Source organism: Podarcis erhardii, assembly GCF_964252035.2.
Source record: "Podarcis erhardii genome assembly, chromosome: 2".
In the NCBI taxonomy this organism is placed as follows: Eukaryota; Metazoa; Chordata; class Lepidosauria; order Squamata; family Lacertidae; genus Podarcis; species Podarcis erhardii.
In genome coordinates this window covers 2496375-2515355 of record NC_138498.1, presented here as the reverse complement: position 1 = coordinate 2515355, position 18981 = coordinate 2496375, and the positions used below count along the sequence as shown (strand labels likewise).

Here is an 18981-nt window from a genome sequence, read left to right as displayed (position 1 = left end):
GCATGGTGAACTATTTTAAACAAGCAAGCAAGCATAGCATTCAAGACTGCACAGAAAAGGGCAAGTAGTAAGGAGAGAGAGAGAGAATAAATAATTCCAGGCCAAGCCTAAGAGGCCAGTACATTGCTGCCTCCTTTACCGCTTTCACTCAGCAGCCCATTAAGCTTTTCCCTCACGGGGTGGGTGAGAGCCGGATGTGAGCCACCGTTTGAGGTTTTCATGAGAAAAAACAAAACAAAAGAGATGAGCACGAAAGTTTCCTCTTGAAAACAGATGAGCTTCCTCCAGTCTCTGCTGACGCAGATTGGGTGAGGTGGGGAGAGGGGCAGGAATGGGCAAGGGCCTCCAATAGTCCTACCCTGGGCAGCTGAGATGCAGAGCGCGATGCCAGATTCACCAGGGGCTCACCTTAGAGCCCAGCATGCTCTTCCCAGGGCCGGGTAAGTAGCAGCAGCCGACGAATTAAGGTGCGGCCCTGTCCCTCACAGGCTGTGACCTGCTTCTGAATAGAAAGGCTTAATTCTGACAGCATCCTCTGAACGGAGGTGAGGGAAGGAGCGGAGGTGATATGGAATGGGAATGAGGAGGATATTGAGAAGGAGGTAATAGAGGAGAGCACTACGGTGGGAGGGGATTGGGCTGCAAATGGAGAAAGAGAATGCTCTTGAGGGGGGGTGTTTTTACGCGGCAGTTTATTGTTGATTCAGTTGATTCATGGTTTTTTCATCACAGTGCCATCTCATAAACACCCCAAAATGTGATGTGATTTTGATTTAATATTTGTATACCACTTTTCAGCAATAATATGGAGCTGAAAGTGGCTCATAATAATAACAAAGCTTTAAAAAGGAGCAAACAATGTTTCTATCCAATATAAGCTTACATATGTACACACACACACACACACACACTACCATATCAGTAAAGCAAAAACAAATATTTCAATAAACAATTAATGCAGTTCAGAACAAACTCATAATGATTAAAAAAGAAAGAATCTAGATTTATCATTTCAGCAGGGTTTTAAACAAACTTATTGGCTTTTCAATGGAAATGGTAAACCACGAATAAATGGGAAAATATGGTGTTGGGTGAATAATAATAATAATAATAATAATAATAATAATAATATGCCCCAGCCATCTGGCTGGGTTGCCACAGTCATTCTGAGCAGCTTCCCATAAAATATTAAAACATAGAAAACCTCAAATATTAAAAACCTCTCTGTTTTTATGCTGTGCAGAACTGGCATGCATGAGCAGCGCTGAGTTCACAATAAATTGCCATGTGCCAGAGCCCTGGAAGGACTAGAGAGGCAGGAAAGAACATAAGAAACTGCCTTCTGCTGAGTCAGGGCATTGGTCCATTTAGCCGTGTATCGTCTGGCCTGACTGGCAGGGGCTCGCCAGGATTTTAGACAGGTCTTTCCCAGCCCTACCTGGAGATGCTGGGGATTGATCCAAGGACCTTCTGCATGCAAAAGCAGATGCTCTGCTGCTGAGCCACAGCCCTTTCCCTTTGCAATACAGACTCTCTCAGAGGAGCTCTAGCTCTTCTCTTCTAGCTGTACCAGGGAATGTCTTCAGATTTCAAAATGTCTTCCCCTGCTTGCCATCTCTTTCTCTCCTGTAAACTACAAGCACTTTTTAATGTAGGATGTGCTCACTGCTGTGCCTTTCGCATCCTTAATGAGATGAACCCAGGTCTGCACCCTCTCAGATTGGTTAGAAGTTCCCGGGAGGCAGTACCTCTTAGATTTGGTTTCCCAGATGGGAGAGAACCAGATATTTAACAGTGTCTTTCTAACATTCAGTTACAGGTAGGTAGCCGTGTTGGTCTGCCATAGTCAAAACATAGTCTTTTTTTTCTTCTTTTTTTTTCTTTTCTAACATTCACTTTATTTAAAAATCCCCAGTGTATCCAAGTAGAGCTGCCTCAAATGCTGGAGAACCTATGACAGTCAGCGAAGACAAGACTGAGCTAGAGTTTCCAGTGGGCTGACTCAGCATATGGCAACTCTTCCTATGTTTCCATTTGCAAGAGGATGACTCTGCCCATTGGCACTAATGGAAGCTTCCCTCGAATTGCAAAAAGCAGCCCTGGTGGGGCAGGGAGTGGTGGAATTCTGATGGGGACCACAGCTGAGACATGGGGTTAAAGTCCCTTTCTCCCATGCATGGGGGGTCCTGATCTAGTTTACTCCCACCTCCACATCAGCTCATTTGTTAAGAAACAACATGACAGAAGGCAGCCTACATGACAAACGTCACATCTAGTCCGGTAAATGAAACTTGGCTTGTCCCACCACCCACTCTAACCATTGCAGGCTCTTTTGATGGTCTGCTGATATAAGCTCAAACCGCAAGGAGGAAACCAGCCTCTTGTGGCCTCGAGTGCAGCTTGTGATAACAGCTCTGCTCCTCACTCTCCTGGAGGCAAAGGGAGATGGCTCACATTACATCCAGTGCAAGCGGTCTTGGCACGGAAACAAAAAACAAACCCGACTTCAAATGCTCAGAAAAACACTTACTTCCCAGAAGTCCCATCTGTAAGTCAGGGCAGAATCAAGTCACAGCTCCTCAGCCAAAGCAAATAAAACCCAAACTGTGACATACAAGAAGGGATAGGCATGTCATTTTAGGGGGTAAAACTTAATTTTTGCTAATTTTCAGCAAGAGGTCTTAAAATATTTTTTTGAGTATGAGGAATTCAAATCTGCTATTATTTTTATGGCTGGCTAACAGTTAGCTTCATAAATTTACATTTGACAAAGAAGCACATAAACTGCTTTCGGACAACCAAAGAATTTTAATTTTACCTTCTGAAAATGTAATGTAATGCTAAATGATAATAATAATAGAATCACAGAGTTGGAAGGGACCACAAGGGTCATTTAATCCAGTCCCCTGCAATGTACATTTTTTTGCCCTGTACCCCATGACCTTGAGATCAGAGGTTTTTACACATCCATTTATCTCCTCCTTCCACTCAGACAAGGGAAAGGCATTACAGTGGTACCTCGGGTCAAGTACTTAATTCGTTCCAGAGGTCCATTCTTAACCTGAAACTGTTCTTAACCTGAAGCACCACTTTAGCTAACGGGGCCTCCCACTGCTGCCGTGCCGCTGCTGCATGATTTCTGTTCTCATCCTGAAGCAAAGTTCTTAACCTGAGGTACTATTTCTGGGTTAGTGAAGTCTGTAACCTGAAGTGTATGTAACCTGAAGCGTATGTAACCTGAAGCGTATGTAACCCAAGGTACCTCCGTATTACAGTTCAATGGCGTGTTTTAGCCAGACAAAAGTACTAGAAGGGAGCGTGAAACAGGCCTGGTGTGGGATATCATTTGGGGAGTGTTCAAAGAGCCTTAGGTAAAGGTAAAGGGACCCCTGACCATTAGGTCCAGTCTTGGCCGACTCTGGGGTTGCGGCACTCATCTCGCTTTATTGGCCGAGGGAGCCGGCGTACAGCTTCTGGGTCATGTGGCCAGCATGACTAAGCTGCTTCTGGCGAATCAGAGCAGCGCACAGAAATGACGTTTACCTTCCCGCTGGAGCGGTACCTATTTATCTACTTGCACTTTGACGTGCTTTTGAACTGCTAGGTGGGCAGGAGCAGGGACTGAGCAATGGGAGCTCACCCCGTCATAGGATTTGAACTGCTGACCTTCTGATTGGCAAGTCCTAGGCTCTGTGGTTTAACCCACAGCACTACCCGCGTCCCTTCAAAGAGCCTTATAGAGCTAATATAACTGCAAGTACTCTGGAATCATTTTTAATGATTTCAGTGCAATTTTACACACATTTTACTTACCAAGAAAAGCAAAATTATATTAATTTAACCAAAATATATATTAAATGCCCAAGTCATGCTACAACTTCTTAGCATCCCTCATTTTAGGAATTTGAAAGTTGAAAAATTCAACATGTCCTAATGGGGCATGCCTTGAAAAACTAAATCACCCCAAAGAGAAACAATTGAGCTACCACTCCTTTTAGGTGGGGAACCTGTGACTCTCCAGGTGGTGTTGGGGGCCAGGGACAGGGATAAATGAGATTCAGTTTGCATGGAAAGACAAACTTGGGAAACTTGCCTTTCCAGAAACAATATTCAAACTGAAGCCCACACAAAAATGCAGCTGATGAAGAAATGCAGAGAACAGAGCTGGAAAGATGAAAAACTCAAGAGGAGCTGAAAGTGACATATTTGCCCAACCCTAGCTGGCTCTGAAGAGAACCGGAGACCAACAGCAGCTGGAGGGCTGCAAGTTCTCCATCATTGCTGTAGCCCTTTGGAGTAGGGAGGCCTCATGCAGGATTGATCTCCCCCTTGGGGGTGCATTGGGATTCTCTGCTCAAGATCATTCCATAAAGAAACATACCCATCATCCTGAAAGAGCTATCCTGATGCTGCTGTTTGGGTGCCCATTGTTCTTTGAGTGCAGTGCAGTAGTCCAAGTGGGAGATAACTAGGGCCTGCACCACTCTGTGAGAGAGTCTGCAGGCAGGTAGGGTCTGAGCCAGTGTACCAAATGGAGCTGGTAGACAGCTGCCCTGGACCTAGAACTGACCTATGTCTCCATGGACAGCTGTGAATCCAAAATGATCCCCAGGCTGCACACCTGGTCCTTCAGCGGCACGGTTTCCCTCTTCAGGGCCAGGGAGTCCCCCACAACTGCACACCTCCAGTCCCCCAAGAACAGTACTTCTGTCTTGTCAGGATTGAACCTCAATCTGTTAGATGCATAAATGGTGCAAAGCAAACTTAAGATGAGAAAATGGAGAGAAAACAAAATGGTCAGATCTGTCCATCTCCAACTTTTAACCAAAACTCCAGTTGTTTGCCTGTTCTGGGCAACTCAGCAACTTGCCTAATGAAGGATTGTTCCACCAGGAACCATAGCTATCTCTTTGAACGTGAAGTGTACTTTCTGGGATTGTGGTGGTGAAGAGAAACTCCTTGCCCAGGATATGAAAAGGCAGTCAAGTAACTCAAAACTGCCCCCAAGTGGAGAAGATTGATAACTGCTACAAAGCTGAGCAGCCTATGACCTCAGCACCCTGACATTTTGTTCTTCCCTAGGGTCTTGCCAGTCATGGACAACAACTTCACCTCCTGGCTGAGCCACTCTTCCTGGGAGCGCCGGAGGGCATGGGCCAAGCCAAGTGTGGCTGTAGAAGAAGAGGGGTCCCATGCTGAGGAGGAGGCATCCTGCACACCCCAAAAAGCTCTTGAACCCTCATTCTTGGAGGATGGTTTCTTGCAAGGTGGGAAAACTGCTTGCACACATTCACTCCTACTCTCATTATGCAATAATATTTCAGTGTGAGGTGCTTTCAGACAGTGTATACAATCTTTTATGGGGGTGGTAGGGAGAAGCTGACACAGGCTAAGTGAGCTGAACTTGGGTCCCATTGAAATCAATGGCCCAATTTTTCATTCCTTTAGTACAGCTTGCTTTGATGCATCCTTTTGTTTGTGGGCTTCCCTTAGACCTCTGGATGGCCATTCTGAGAAGAGGGTGCTGAATTAGATGGATTTTTGGTCTGATCCAATAGGGCCAACTCCTTGAGCCAGTATCATCTATCTATCATCTATCTATCTATCTATCTATCTATCTATCTATCTATCTATCTATCTATCATCTATATCTAATCTATCATCTATCATCTATCATCTATCATCTATCATCTATCATCTATCTATTATCTATCTATCTATCATCTATCTATCTATCTATCATCTATCTATCTATCTTATCTATATCTATATCTATCTATCTATCTATCATCTATATCTAATCTATCATCTATCATCTATCATCTATCATCTATCATCTATCTATTATCTATCTATCTATCTATCTCTATCTATCTATCTATCTATCTATCTATCTATCTATCTCTATCTATCATCATCATCTATCTATCTACCTATCATCTATCTATCTATCTATCTATCTATCTATCTATCTATCTATCTATCATCTATATCTCTATCTATCTATCATCTCTCTCTCTCTCTCTCTCTCTCTATCATCTATCTATCTATCTATCTATCATCTATCTATCTATCTATCTATCTATCTATCTATCTATCATCTATATCTCTATCTATCTATCTATCATCTCTCTCTCTCTCTCTCTCTATCATCCATCTATCTATCTATCTATCTATCTATCTATCTATCTATCTATCTATCTATCTATCATCTATCATCTATCATCTATCTATCATCTATCCATCTATAATCATCATCTAATATAATATTTAGAAAAATGGAAATGCTTTGGAGGCAACCTCACTGTGGTCTGCCCAAATAAGTTTTTTCTTTCCAGAATTGAGCTTGGACAGAAGGTCAAAATGTTTGATGCAGAACCTGTATGTGTGTGGTGCTAATGGGCTTGTCTGCCCATGCTTGTTACCCCCAAACTTCTTGTTTTCAACCCCCATTTTCAAAACTTTTCATATGCATATAACTATATGAATGAACAGAAAAATGCACAAACACTAATGTGGTGATTTAGAAAGAAAGGTGGGCGGCCTCTCTGAAATAGCATTTGGGCATGGGTGGGAAAGAAGAAAGTAATACTTACAAACTGAGTCAATTTGTTGATAGGCATTTCTATCACTTTGGCTGTGAGCCAATACTCACACATGCAAACACTCAGCAGAGTGATGTGGTGAGAGCTTTGTTCCCATGGTGCCTTTCTTCTTCCTGCATCAAGCCACTGGCCCTTTAAACCCAGCCCTGTTTGTTCCGACAACAAGAACCTCTCCTAGAGTTGATTCTCTAACTCAGGGGTAGGTAGCCACTGTGGCATCCTCTAAAGCAGGGCATTTGAAACTGTGGTCTGGGGACTACCAGTGGTCCACAACTTCATTCAGGTGGTCCACAGCATGGGACATTCAGTACTCATACAGATTTTAAATTGCATCTCTATTGCTTCTTTTATTTCTTGAGCTCTCTAGTACTACCTTGCCATTTGAATTCTATGGAATGCAAATTGCATTACAGTAAAATATATAGCATATGCAGGGAAACAAAAGAAGCAATAAAAGGCAATAAAAAATTGCACAGCATCTAGTATGTTACATTACAATCGCTACAGCAGGCAGAAAACTCATTAAGTGGCCCATCATTAGCATTTTCAAGTGGTCCATGGAGACAAAAGTTCAGATGTTGCTGAACTCCAGTTCTCACCATTGGTCATGCTGGCCAGGGCTAAACTGCCTAGCAACATCTGGAGGGCACTACCCCACCCTAGCCTTTTGCTAGCTGAGATTCTAGAGATTTTTAAAGCAAGCCAAGAGCTCCACCACTGAGCTGTCAGCCTCCGCCCCCCCCCCCCTGTAGTCAGGCACCCATGCATTCCCCTGAGCCATTTCAATATTCCCTCTGCACTTCTTCCTCCCCCTCTTTCTCTCACTTTCTCTTTTTCTATTACAAGTATGGAAAATGGGCAGAAGTTCCACTCCCCCCCTCAGCACAAATAAAATAACACCCATGTTACATTATGCAACTCATATGTTATTGGCAAAGCAAACATAAAAAAGTGCATTTTCTGGGCGGGGGGGGGGGGGAGACCCACTTTGAATGCAGCAGCTTCTGTGTGTTGCTTTCTAAGTGGTCTCACTGGGCAGGATGGCAGCGCATCCTTGTCTGTCAGAACATGGGTTGTGTGCAAAGAATAAACGATGGGTGGAAACAGGAATGTGGCTGTTTAGAAAGGGATGTTGTGCTCTTCCAGCCTGCTTCCTCCTCTGGGATAGCCACCTTGAGCTGCATTCTCCTCGGCTGCACTTACTCAGTAGGGTTATCCAGGAGGCACTTTGGGGCAGCAGTTGAGGGCCTCCCTCAGCCAAATCAGCAGGAGGGCCTGCAAATGCAACAGGGCAGACTTCCTTGCATTTTTAAGCAAGTGTTCATGACCATGGTTCAGTGCAAGACTGTTACTTCCAGAGTCTAGAATGGTACCCCAAGCTTACATTTGGTGTCAGAGTGAGGGCCGTCTTATGACGAGGGCCTGCTCGCCATAAGAAATAAATCAGTCTCACACCAGGATGGATTCAAAGGCCTAGCCAGCAGCAACTGAGCCGAACTGAGCTGAACAGAGCTGATCAGGCCTGAACATCTCAAACTGCTGCGGCCTAGCACTTTATTATTCCACAGAACATTGTATCAACTCAACAGTAAAAGACAACACCATATATGGAAAATCACCCCACCATCAGGGCATGCTGCATAAACCAATCACAGGCCAGCATGAGGTGTTCACGCGCTGATCATGCCTAAGACAGCCTGCCCTACCTACCAAAAGGTCAGGCTGCAGTACATTTCCACCCATGTGCCCATTCTCCCTATAGGTAAACCAACCATATTCCCACAGTCTTAAGCATATCTGGTGCTGTGGTGCAAAGATCCCTCCGGTGCCCCCCCTTTCCCAGAGTTGTCCACCTTTTTTTAGGACTGGAGGAGGCGGGCAGCAGCTGGAGGGCAGGCGCCTCCCGGCTCAGCTGGCTGCTTCTCACCTTGCTGGCCACAGCGGGCAGCACACCAAGGGAGCGGGCCTGCGCCAAGTGAGTGAGGGCGCCTGCACCGCTTCCGCCGAGTGTCGGCTCGCTTCTTTCCCTTTTAGCCTTCTGGCGCCCCACAGAATTCGTTGGGCATGGAGAAAAGAGGTCCAGCATGGCAGGCAACCATGTAGAAAAGCAGTCAGAGGTGGCTTGTACTCCTTATGTAGAAGTGTATTTGAAAATGTTTGTTTCAGAGGTCTTTTCCTTTTTCCTTTTTTATGTATGTATGTATGTATGTATTTTCTTTTTTTTTTGTATATTTGATGTGTGTGTGTGTGTGTGTGTGTGTATACACACTGTAGCAGGAACCCCCCCACCCCAATCATTCTGTTTGTATAAACTTCACACACACACACACACACACACACACCACATTTCTGTTATAAATTCATAGAAAATCAACCATACATCGGATTTGCACTGTTCCATTTTTTATTTTACTCCATATGACAAGAACTAACAAAGGGGGGTGACTTAGTCCTGGTCAGCCATAATCCCTTCACTGTCTCAGCACATCCACAGGAGCCCTGCCCATGCCAACCCTGATGATCCCAGACAGAAGACCATCAAGATCACAAAGAACTTGCATATGGGAGTGGATTCAGCATGGACTGAAACAAAGGACACTGATCAGATCTTCCCTCTGGGGGCAGGAAACTGCAAACTCCCCTTTGTCTGCTGGAAGTGACTCAGGGGGAGGGGGAAAGGAGGAACCAGCCAGGTGACAGGACACTCAGGTTACCACCAACTCCTCCCTCAGCCCCTCCTTTCTGTAATGTATGCATGATGTTTCTGGGGGTGGGCTAGACCTAGAGGAGGGGAATTTCAAAAGTTTTTATAAGACCTTGCACACTATTCTTCGGGGTCTTTCCTCTCTCCTGCAGGTGAGGGGAGCACCCTGTTGCAACAGTTCAATAAAGGCCAAGCCTACAGGCTGCTGTTTTGCTCCAAGTTATCCTGGTTGGTGTCTTTACTTTTTGTCCAAGGGAGCCCTCGGATTTTTCCTGTAACAACACACACACTTTTTTTAAGGAAAAGCAATCAGGTAGCTGGAGGGAAAGATGCTAGAGGAGGTGGTTGTAGAGCTAAAGCTGAGGGAAGGGAAGGGTTAAGCATTCTTCCTCCTGCTTCTATGCAAATTGCACCCTCCACTGCTATGCAGCTGTTCAGCAGCAATAAGGGCTCACAGGGCCATAATGACTACCAAATACTGTAATGAGTTCATTTAGTTATTCATATGTTTAAAACACATTCATTCCATTACTCACTTTCGGGTGTTCTTCCTCTTCCTCATTCTCCTCTTCTTTTGCTACTGCCTATGTAGTGGCGACATCAGGCATCCTGCCCGTGTGGTTTGCTGAGAGGCTGGCTAACAAGCCTTAGATGGCTGCATTTGGCCCCAGCAGAGATGTGGATCATCACAGTAACTTATCCAGTCTGTGACGAGCCCTAGCACTTTTTCTTTGTTTCCAACAGGGAGCTCATCCAATAAGATTGAGAGCTGGCTGCAGGAATGCAGGTGAGTCTACCTGAGAGAGGTCATGGAGGAGGTCACTACCCGAAAGGATCATGACATTGTCAGAAGTTATATTTTTATTTCAAGAATCAGGGGCATTTTTAGATATGCACATACTTTGCAACAGGGATAAAGAACATGGGGTTCTTGGGCTCAAACTCCCATCAGCCCCAGACAACATAGCTAATGATCGAAGATGATGGGAGTTGTGGTACAGCAACATCTGGAGAACTATAGATTCCTAATCACACTCAGTTCATTGCACTAGTTTTCCTGGGGATAATGCAAGAGCTTCTGCCTTTATTTCTAACGCTCCTTTTTCATTTCAGTAACTGTTGCATTATGGAAGTGTGGCTTCCAAAGGGGCCCAGGGTAACAACAATACTAGCTTTACCAAATTCCTTTTTCTTAAACCCAGACATACCAAAGGTTTACTTTCCCTTGGAATGGCCACACACACAGTTTCCTATGGAATACAATAAAACACAGCATTAATTTTTTTAAGAAAAGTCTGCCTATATTACTTTCCTGCCTTTTAAATCTGTAGTTTCCATTGCATTTTGACAATCTGAAGCTCAAAAACCACAGGAACGACATGGGTGGGGGAGAGAATATTTATGGAATCTAAATATAAAACATTTCTAGATGGCAAGGATTGGGAAATGCATCTTTTGAAATGAAGCTTTCCAAGATTTTCTACAGTCTACATGTCATTTGCTGCCTTTCGTGAAATCAACTTTTTAATCTGATGTGTGTTTACAGATGCCCCACTAGGGAGAGTAACTGTATTGTTTGATGTGTGAAATCATTGCATCTACCTAACAATTTCCAGTGCAGTAGCCTTGTTGGTATGTTGTAGCAAAATCAACTAAGAGTTTTTTTTTCATGGCACTTTAAAGACTAGCAAATATAACATAAACTGTCGTAGACTACAGTTAATTTCATTGTGTGTGAGAAGTATAATCTTGAACTGGCCATCATATATATTTGTGTATAGATCCATCTATACCAATATCGTGCTCCGTGGAACACATAGTTGCTTAAATACCACAGAAATCAGTTGGCACACCTCTACATATAGAAATATAGCAAATAAATAAGGGGCTGCAGTTAGATGAGTTTGGCTCCAATCCTATATATCATAGAATTTTAGAGTTGCAAGGGACATCAAGGGTCATCTAATCCAAGCCTCTGCAATGCAGGAATCTCAGCTGTACATACCTAACATTAATCTCAGCTGCAGGGAGATTAAACATACCTACGATTAGCCTGTTAATCCCAGATGAAAGAGAGTGTTCTTGCTTCTTCCCAGCTATTCAGGACCTAGAAGGTTTATGGTTCCAGAAAAAATGAATATGGAGCATGGTTCTAGGTGCTCCTGTTGTGACCCACCTTGGATCAGGCCGCAACCCGCTAGTGGGTTGATGACCAGTGCTGTACTGACTCTGAAGCCAATGGTCACCCCTCCATTGCACAAAAGAAGCTTATTCATGTCTGCTCTACTGTGGGGAGAAATTGCATAGTTCAAAGTGAAGAAATCTAGTACTAACCATTGTTCCCGTTCAGATATTTTCATTTCTAAGTTGCCAGTTTTTGTGAATATTCTGCTTTTGCTCTGCATTCTACAATCAGGCCTAGCAAAAAGAGGTCCTAGAGCTGCCCCCCCCCCCAAAAAAAGAATACTAGGCTGTATCCCTTGGCTCCACCATCAACTGACCTGGCTCTGGCCCTTGCTCCTCCTTGGTCCCACCCAGCTTTTAGAACTTTTGAACTCAGGATAGAGTGATTGTCTGGAGCAGGTAGGGGGAACCTTTGGTCCTCCAGATGTTGCTGAACTACAACTCCCACCATCCCTGGCCATTGGCCATGTTTACTGGGCCTGATGGGAGTTGTAGTTCAGCAACATCTGGAAGACCAAAGGTTCCTCACACCTGGTGTAGAGTTTCACTCCATACACAGTACTGGCATTCTCATTTGTGGATTTCCTGGGCTGTAGGGCTTCAGATCTGTGAACTGGAGGTTAGCACTTAAGGCGACCAGGGCCAGTTCAAGACATTTTGCTGCCTGAGGTGAAGATGTTGCTCTCTCCCAAGGAACATACGGAAGCCAATTGGACGGGGAATGGACGGTATCCTCCACTGCGCTAGAGGACAGGAGGCTAGTGTAGGGGTCCCAGGGTAGCCAGGTGGCACTCAGAGCTCTATCCATCCCCTGCAGCTTGGCATCTGCTGCCTGAGGCAGCTGCCTTGCTCTGCCTGGTGGTGCCACTGTTTGCTGAGTGGGACTTCATTGTCTGTGATGTTCCAGCTAGGTCCTAGGAGAAAAATGGCAAAATGATTTAGGAACTCCTATAGCTGTAATGATGCAGCTCTTGGTTCTGGCTTTCAGCTCTTCACTGGACCCCTTCTCAGAGAGCATCTCTGCTCCGGGTGCCTATGCTGGTAAGTGATTTCTGCAATTTCTGTTATTTGCTCGGTCTGCCTTCTCAAACATGAAGTAAGGTAGGCTAAAGTTTGGACTGCACACACACACCATACATTTAAAGCACATTTTGAGCGTGTGCACACCCAAACAAAGAGTCCCAGGAAATGTAGTTTATTAAAGGCTGCTGGGAATTGTAGCTCTCTGATAGGTAAAATACAGTTCTCAGGATTCTTGGGTGTGTGTGCTTCAAATGTACTTTAATGTATGGTTATGCACACAGGCCTCATTCATGAACCTTTAGAAGGGCATATAATATAATATTTTGCTTTAATTGTGATGTTTAGCTCATTTTTTTAGTTGATGCTTTGTTAAGAGTGTTTTATAGGTCATACTTGTTTTTATTGATGATTTGTTAATTATTCTATATAATTTATGCTGTATTTGTGATGTTCTATTTTTTTTATTGTTTGTAAGCTGTTTGGGATTCATTTGAATGAAAAGCAACATAGAAATATAATCAATCAATCAACCAATGAATGTTTTTTCTATTTTTTTTAAAAAATTTTTTTTTAATTTTCAATTACTGAAGTCCAATAACAGCTACATTTTACCAATGTCAAATTACAATTCATATCCAAATATATATAAATTATAAAGCCAATTATACAATTTGTGTGACTTCCTGTGTGCTGGGTTTCGGAGTGCAAAGTTATTATTTCTTCCTGCTTCCAAAATCTTGATTAATCCAATTACATTCAGTCCTGATCGTAGTCTGTTATCAACAACTACAGAGTTCTGGACTTCCATTCGTATTAACACATTTAATAAATTTTATTTCTGCAGAAGGAGTTCTGTATCCTGTAAATTCCCTGTGTGAGAAGTTTATTTTTCCATTTGTTTCTTCATTTTTCCTGTTCTGATCATGTTGTACGCAGCATCTCTACTTACACTTTTTTGCTCTTTCTCTTCCTCTGTTCCCATGTAATTTCGACCCATAGTCCAAATTGTGATAAGTGGAAGTCCAATGCTTTAAATCATTTCAATGTTCTCACACACTTCTATTTTCATATCAATGCATAAATATAACCCCACTCTCTTTTTCTCCTCTTGCTTTTTATCAGTTTTTTGGCATTTAGGGGGAGGTTTGCCAAATCATTTATGTAGCAAACATGGGCTCCCCTCCCCCCTCACATACCATATTTTTCTACAAAGGAGATCTTTCCAGTTCTAAACATTGCGACTCAGTAGCTACTTCACTTGGCAGTTTATAATCTTGTCCCATCCACCCTGCACACGTCTGTAAATTAGAGTCAATTTCACCCTAATAAATAGAAGAGCCTCTGCATCTTAATGGCTGTGTCGGGGAGTTACCATTAGGCAAAGTGCTTTGGCACCCAGCATCTTCCTGCCTCCCAGATTCCATGCCGGAGTGAGAGCCAAAACGATCTGCGGGTGAAGCTCACTCCCCCCGAGCCCTGGGGGGAACTTGCAAGGACAATTACTCTCAAAATCATCCTTGTTTTTCTCCGCAAATGATCTCCACTAATGTGGGAGCTGCACCCATTAAGGCAGGAAGCACCAGAAGTCATCAATGTTTTTTCTAAAAAATATTGAAAGGCAGCCACTGTTGTTTCTGGTATTGTTTCAAAACCTACTTTAGTTATTTTTATTGTTTGCTTGTAATTCGCCTTGCAATGCTTTTGAAAAGTGATTCATAAGTTAATTAAACAATAATACATACTAATTTGAAGTTAATTAAGCGATAATACATACTAATTTGAGGGGGAAAGCAAGGGGATATACAAGGCACCAAACTGCTCCCCCCTTCACTAGAAATCTTATTCAGAAACTCATTAGGTTTCTGAGATTTCAGCAGGCATTGCTTGCAAATTTACAAGCCTATTTTCACAGGGATTAGAAAGAAAGAAAAATCTGAGCATTTTAGGAAGCTGAATTCTACACTTTTTGGATTTCCTGTTCTTCTGTGGAACTGTAGCCTTCACACAGCCCTGCCCATGTAGAGCTGTGTTGTGGCATGTCCATAATAAAGCTGCATAGAAAAAGCCACTCAGCCTTTTGATCTCACCCAGTCCCTTTTCCACCTGTGGATGCTTGCTCTAGGTGACTATGTATTTGTGTTATCCTGTAGGATCCTGCAGCAACAGAACCAGCTTTGAAGATGACCTTAGCCTGGGAGCAGAAGGTAAGTGATGAGGATTGATGGGGGTGTGAGCAAGCCTTCTTTCCAGATGGCCCATGGATGGGTGGCAAGAATGCTAATTTGATGGTGCAACTCTGCCAATATGCTCCTTGGCCGTCAGCTCTCTTCGTAGGAATGCAATGTATCCTTTGCTCATGAGAGACCTTTCTTTTCTTCTTTCCAGCAATGGTGCTACTGGACAGAGACAGAGCTGAGCCTAGGTGAGAAACAAGAGCTAAGGAGGTTAACGTTGCTAGAGCCAAAGTTTGGAGAAATCTGAAATCCAGAATTTAAATTTGTTGGGGGGGGCAGCGGGGGGGGGCTGAGATTTCTAGTTTTATTTCTGAAATGAGATACTGGCTGCATATTTGTCTAATAACATTGTAGGGTGTTGTCACACTATCAGTCTTGTGGAAGTGTGCAGCTGGCTGTGACTGCCAGCTTGCCCTCCCTTTTGGTCTTCCTACATGCACACCAAAAGGGATGTGGGTATGCATGCAGATGTGTCTCTTCACTGTCTCTTCTTCCACAGCAGGTCCCAAAAACATACATTCTGGCCTTCCCAACATCTCAATCTGGATCACAGCATGACTTCCAGTGCCTTCTCAGGCAGCACTAACAAGACCAGCTCCAGGTAAGCATGGATCGTATTGTGTAGGACTTGGACTGGCTTAAAGATCTACCTACACTACTAACAAACCAGCAGTAATTGGAGCAGAGATACCTAGTCTCTGGTCTGTACATTGGAGGCAGCTGACCTGGTGCCCTCTGGATGTCATGGACCACAGCTCCCGCCATCCCTGATGGTTAGTTGAGCAGGCTGGGGCTGATGGGAATTATGGTCCAACAACATACAGAGGGCTCTGTGTTTGCTTTCTCTACCAGACACCACCATGAATATTATTGCAAGCACCCTCTTTCACCACACAAGGCTGTGAGAAAGATAAATTGGGGGTGAGGAAATCCCACAGATGCTGCCCGTTATTCTCTGAAGGAAAGGGGCTTGCGGACATACTTAGTGGTGTATTTGTGGGGCTATGACCTGAAAATGGTTCAGTAATCAGTTGGGACACTCCTGCATTCACACTCTTATCTTCTCTGCCTAGCATCTCTGAGGTGCTGGATCTCTATGAAGCTGATGCTGAGACCATCTTGTGCAACCTGGGCTTCATACAAGAGGAGACACAGGCTGCATCTTGGATCCCATCTCGGTTCTTCTCAGTTCCCTCCCAAGCTGAGGGCATTGATTTCCAGCTCTTCCTCAGAGCCCAGGTGCAACGGTTAGAGATGGAGGATCCTTGCTTGATGTTAGCAAGTAAGTGCCACAAGCATTTCATGGCTGGCAGTTCTGGGACTGTGATATCAAAGGGTGAGGCTCAGAGCATGTAGAGAAGCTCCCATGTTCAACCCTTGGCATCTTTGGTTGAAATCTGAAAAGAGCTCAGGTAGCAGGTGATGGGAAAGGACCTCTGTTCTTGATAGAACATAGGAAAGCAGGTGGAACTGGGACCAGGAGCAGAAGACAGGACCAAACAAAAGCCTTTGCTTAGGCAAGAGGAAGACAGAAAAAAAACTAGAACCCAGGAAAATGAAACCAGGCCTAGTTTTCAGGTGTGTGTACAGTCCCTGCCATACAGATGTGACCTGGAAGAGCTGGAAGCTAGGGTCTCTTGGATCTACACTGGTTTTCCTCTGACACTTTCTATCCTTCCTTTCACAGGTCGGTTCAAGCAAGTACAGACTCTGGCTGTAACGGCTGATGCTTTCTTCTGCCTCTACTCTTATGTGTCTAAGACTCCCATCCAAAAGATTTCCCCTGCCCACTTGTTCTGGGCTTTCCCAGACATCCCAGATTCTTGGAATGTTCCTTCCCAGCCAGAGTCTCTGCCTCCTCTCAAGCGTTTGCAAAAAGCCATTTCCACGATGTGCTTGTACACTTCCGCCCGAGGAGGGCCTCAAGGACCTTCTGCTGTACCATCTTCTATGAGTCGTCTGGAACAGGTAGTGTGGGAAGTGATGGAAAAAGCCCGCAGAGACAAGTTCCACTTTGATGTGGAAGGCGTGAAGGATGAGACTCACACAGCGCTCCCTGAAGTCCCCTTTCATCATGGCAGAATGGGAAGTGACTCTTCAGAGTCTACCATAGTGGAGCTGACTCCTGTGATTTCTTCCCACTTCTGCCCTCAAGCTACATCTTATTCAAAGTTGGAATCGTGGCTTTCTCGCTGCATGGGTGGAGAAAGCATGGAGGGGCCAGACCAACTTGGCCATCAAGAACTGTACCATTCTCTAGAAGTGGTTTCATCTCCAGAGGAAAGCAGTGAAGAATCCTTTGGGGAGTGGTCAGCAGAAAGGGACTCACCCACCAGAGGGGAGAACGGTACGGACATCTTGACAGAGTTGAGGTAGCACAGTGGCTAAGAGTGTGAGCTGTAAGCCAGAAAGCTGGCAGATCAAATGCTTGTGAACTTAGCAGTGAGCTGCTACATGTTATCTGCTTCAGAGCCACAAGTGCACTGTGGGTGCTAAATTGTAGTGACTTGCCTTTATTCTTGTAAAGCAGGGTTGGCTAACCCATGGCCTGTATCTAGCATAACAGAAGATATTTGTGGCCCCAAGACCCTACTCCATTTTGGCATTTTAAAAAAATTAAAAGGCAAATAACTTTATATAATAGGCAAACTTTGATTAAAAGGCAAATAACTAGAGCAGAACCAATGAAGCTGGCAAGGAGGAAACATGGAGTGTAGCCGATGGTTTGTGGCCTTAAAACAATGACGAAGTACCTGTGGGAAATTGCTCAGTGTTCCCCATAAAGTATTGCTCACACTGGGAAGTGTGTAGGGGTCGTGGAGCACGCTGGCTCTTCCTGCCAGGACTTCCTGTCTTGGCTCAATGGCTTTTGAGGCTTGCTCAAGACAGTGTGTTTCCTCCAACAATTTCTTTTGTCATCTAGCTCAAATATTGATCCAAGAGATTGTCTAATTAAACACTAAAAAAAAAAAGGCATGTGGGGATAGCTGTCGCATCAACATGTGACTTACGGAACTGAAAGTAAAAAGAGCAATTTCCACAGGGGAAATGTTCCACACCATTTCTGAAATGTCATGTAATTTTTAATTTTTAAATTATTAAAATGTATTCTTCATTATTCAACTGTGAACACATGAAACAAACTAATTTCTATTTTTAAAGGAATTGGCATAGACACCTGAACCTACAAAACCAAACAATGTACCATTTGACCTGATCCTAAACTATATAGTAAATATTTGCGAAACAAATTGGACGACTGGAAATCTATTAACCACATTATCCTTCCTGAATGGGCTGGTTTTAAGAAAAGGGAAAGCACTATTGATCACTGCCTGTCTTGCATTTCTTAGCCCAATAAGCAACTGCTGGACCTACCAAACACTTACTTGTTGCCTTTGTCGATTTAGCATCAGTCTTTGATTTGATCGACAGAAGCCTGTTGTATAGGTTTGCCATGTCTGGAATTTCCTGGACATATCTGGAATACCACTGCCTCTAGCAATATCTGGATGGAAATCAGGAAAATGTCCTGTAAAATCTGGATGTATGGCAGCCAAAGTTGGCAGTGCTGCTTTTGCCCACTTTCCATAAAAATAGCTTAAAACAGCATATATTTTTTTGCAATTTTGCTAAAAAAGAAAAAGAAAAAAGCTTAAGAACTTTGGCCAAAAAACCCCAACCCTACTATTGTGGTATTATAAACTGGCCACCACTAATACTAGTGTGCTTGTAGGGCAGCAGCTGAAGAAGGAGCAAAAAGGGTTTTCTCGTGTGTGTGTGTTTCTTTGTGTTTGATCCATCTTTTAGATTTAGGGGAGCTAGTCTCAAACGTTTGTTGGGGGAGACCTAGGGTTTTTTTTTGGGGGGGGAGTTATTTGTCCTGTCTGCACGCTTCTTATGATGGAGGACCGCTGTAGCCAGCCCCAACAACACGTTCTCAAGATGGAGAGTGAGGGAACAGCTGCAGTCACCTGCAGTTCCTGCACAATGTTTGCCATCTTGCCAAAGGCAGCTTTACCTGCAGCAATTGCAGTCACCTGCAGTCACCTGCAGTTCCTGCACAATGTTTGCCATCTTGCCAAAGGCAGCTTTACCTGCAGCAATTGCATGTTGATTGCCCTCTTAAAAGACAAAGTCCAGCAACTGGAGGAACGTGTAGCTACGCTCCAAAGAATTAGAGAGCTGGAGCTCTTCTTGGAAGCAACAGAGCACACCGTCTCCACCAAGG

General features: G+C 44.0%; 1 protein-coding gene across 1 annotated transcript; it reads left to right on the top strand.

Annotated features, from left to right (window-relative positions):
• Positions 1–295: 295 nt before the first annotated feature.
• On the top strand, positions 296–17134 carry TESPA1 (thymocyte expressed, positive selection associated 1). The gene is made up of 9 exons (XM_081851770.1): positions 296–440; positions 5083–5267; positions 10054–10096; positions 12482–12534; positions 14667–14720; positions 14902–14938; positions 15253–15351; positions 15824–16032; positions 16438–17134. Exons 1-9 carry the CDS (start codon positions 373–375, stop codon positions 17124–17126), a joined length of 1437 nt encoding a protein of 478 aa, XP_081707896.1. The 5' UTR covers positions 296–372; the 3' UTR covers positions 17127–17134.
• Positions 17135–18981: the final 1847 nt, after the last annotated feature.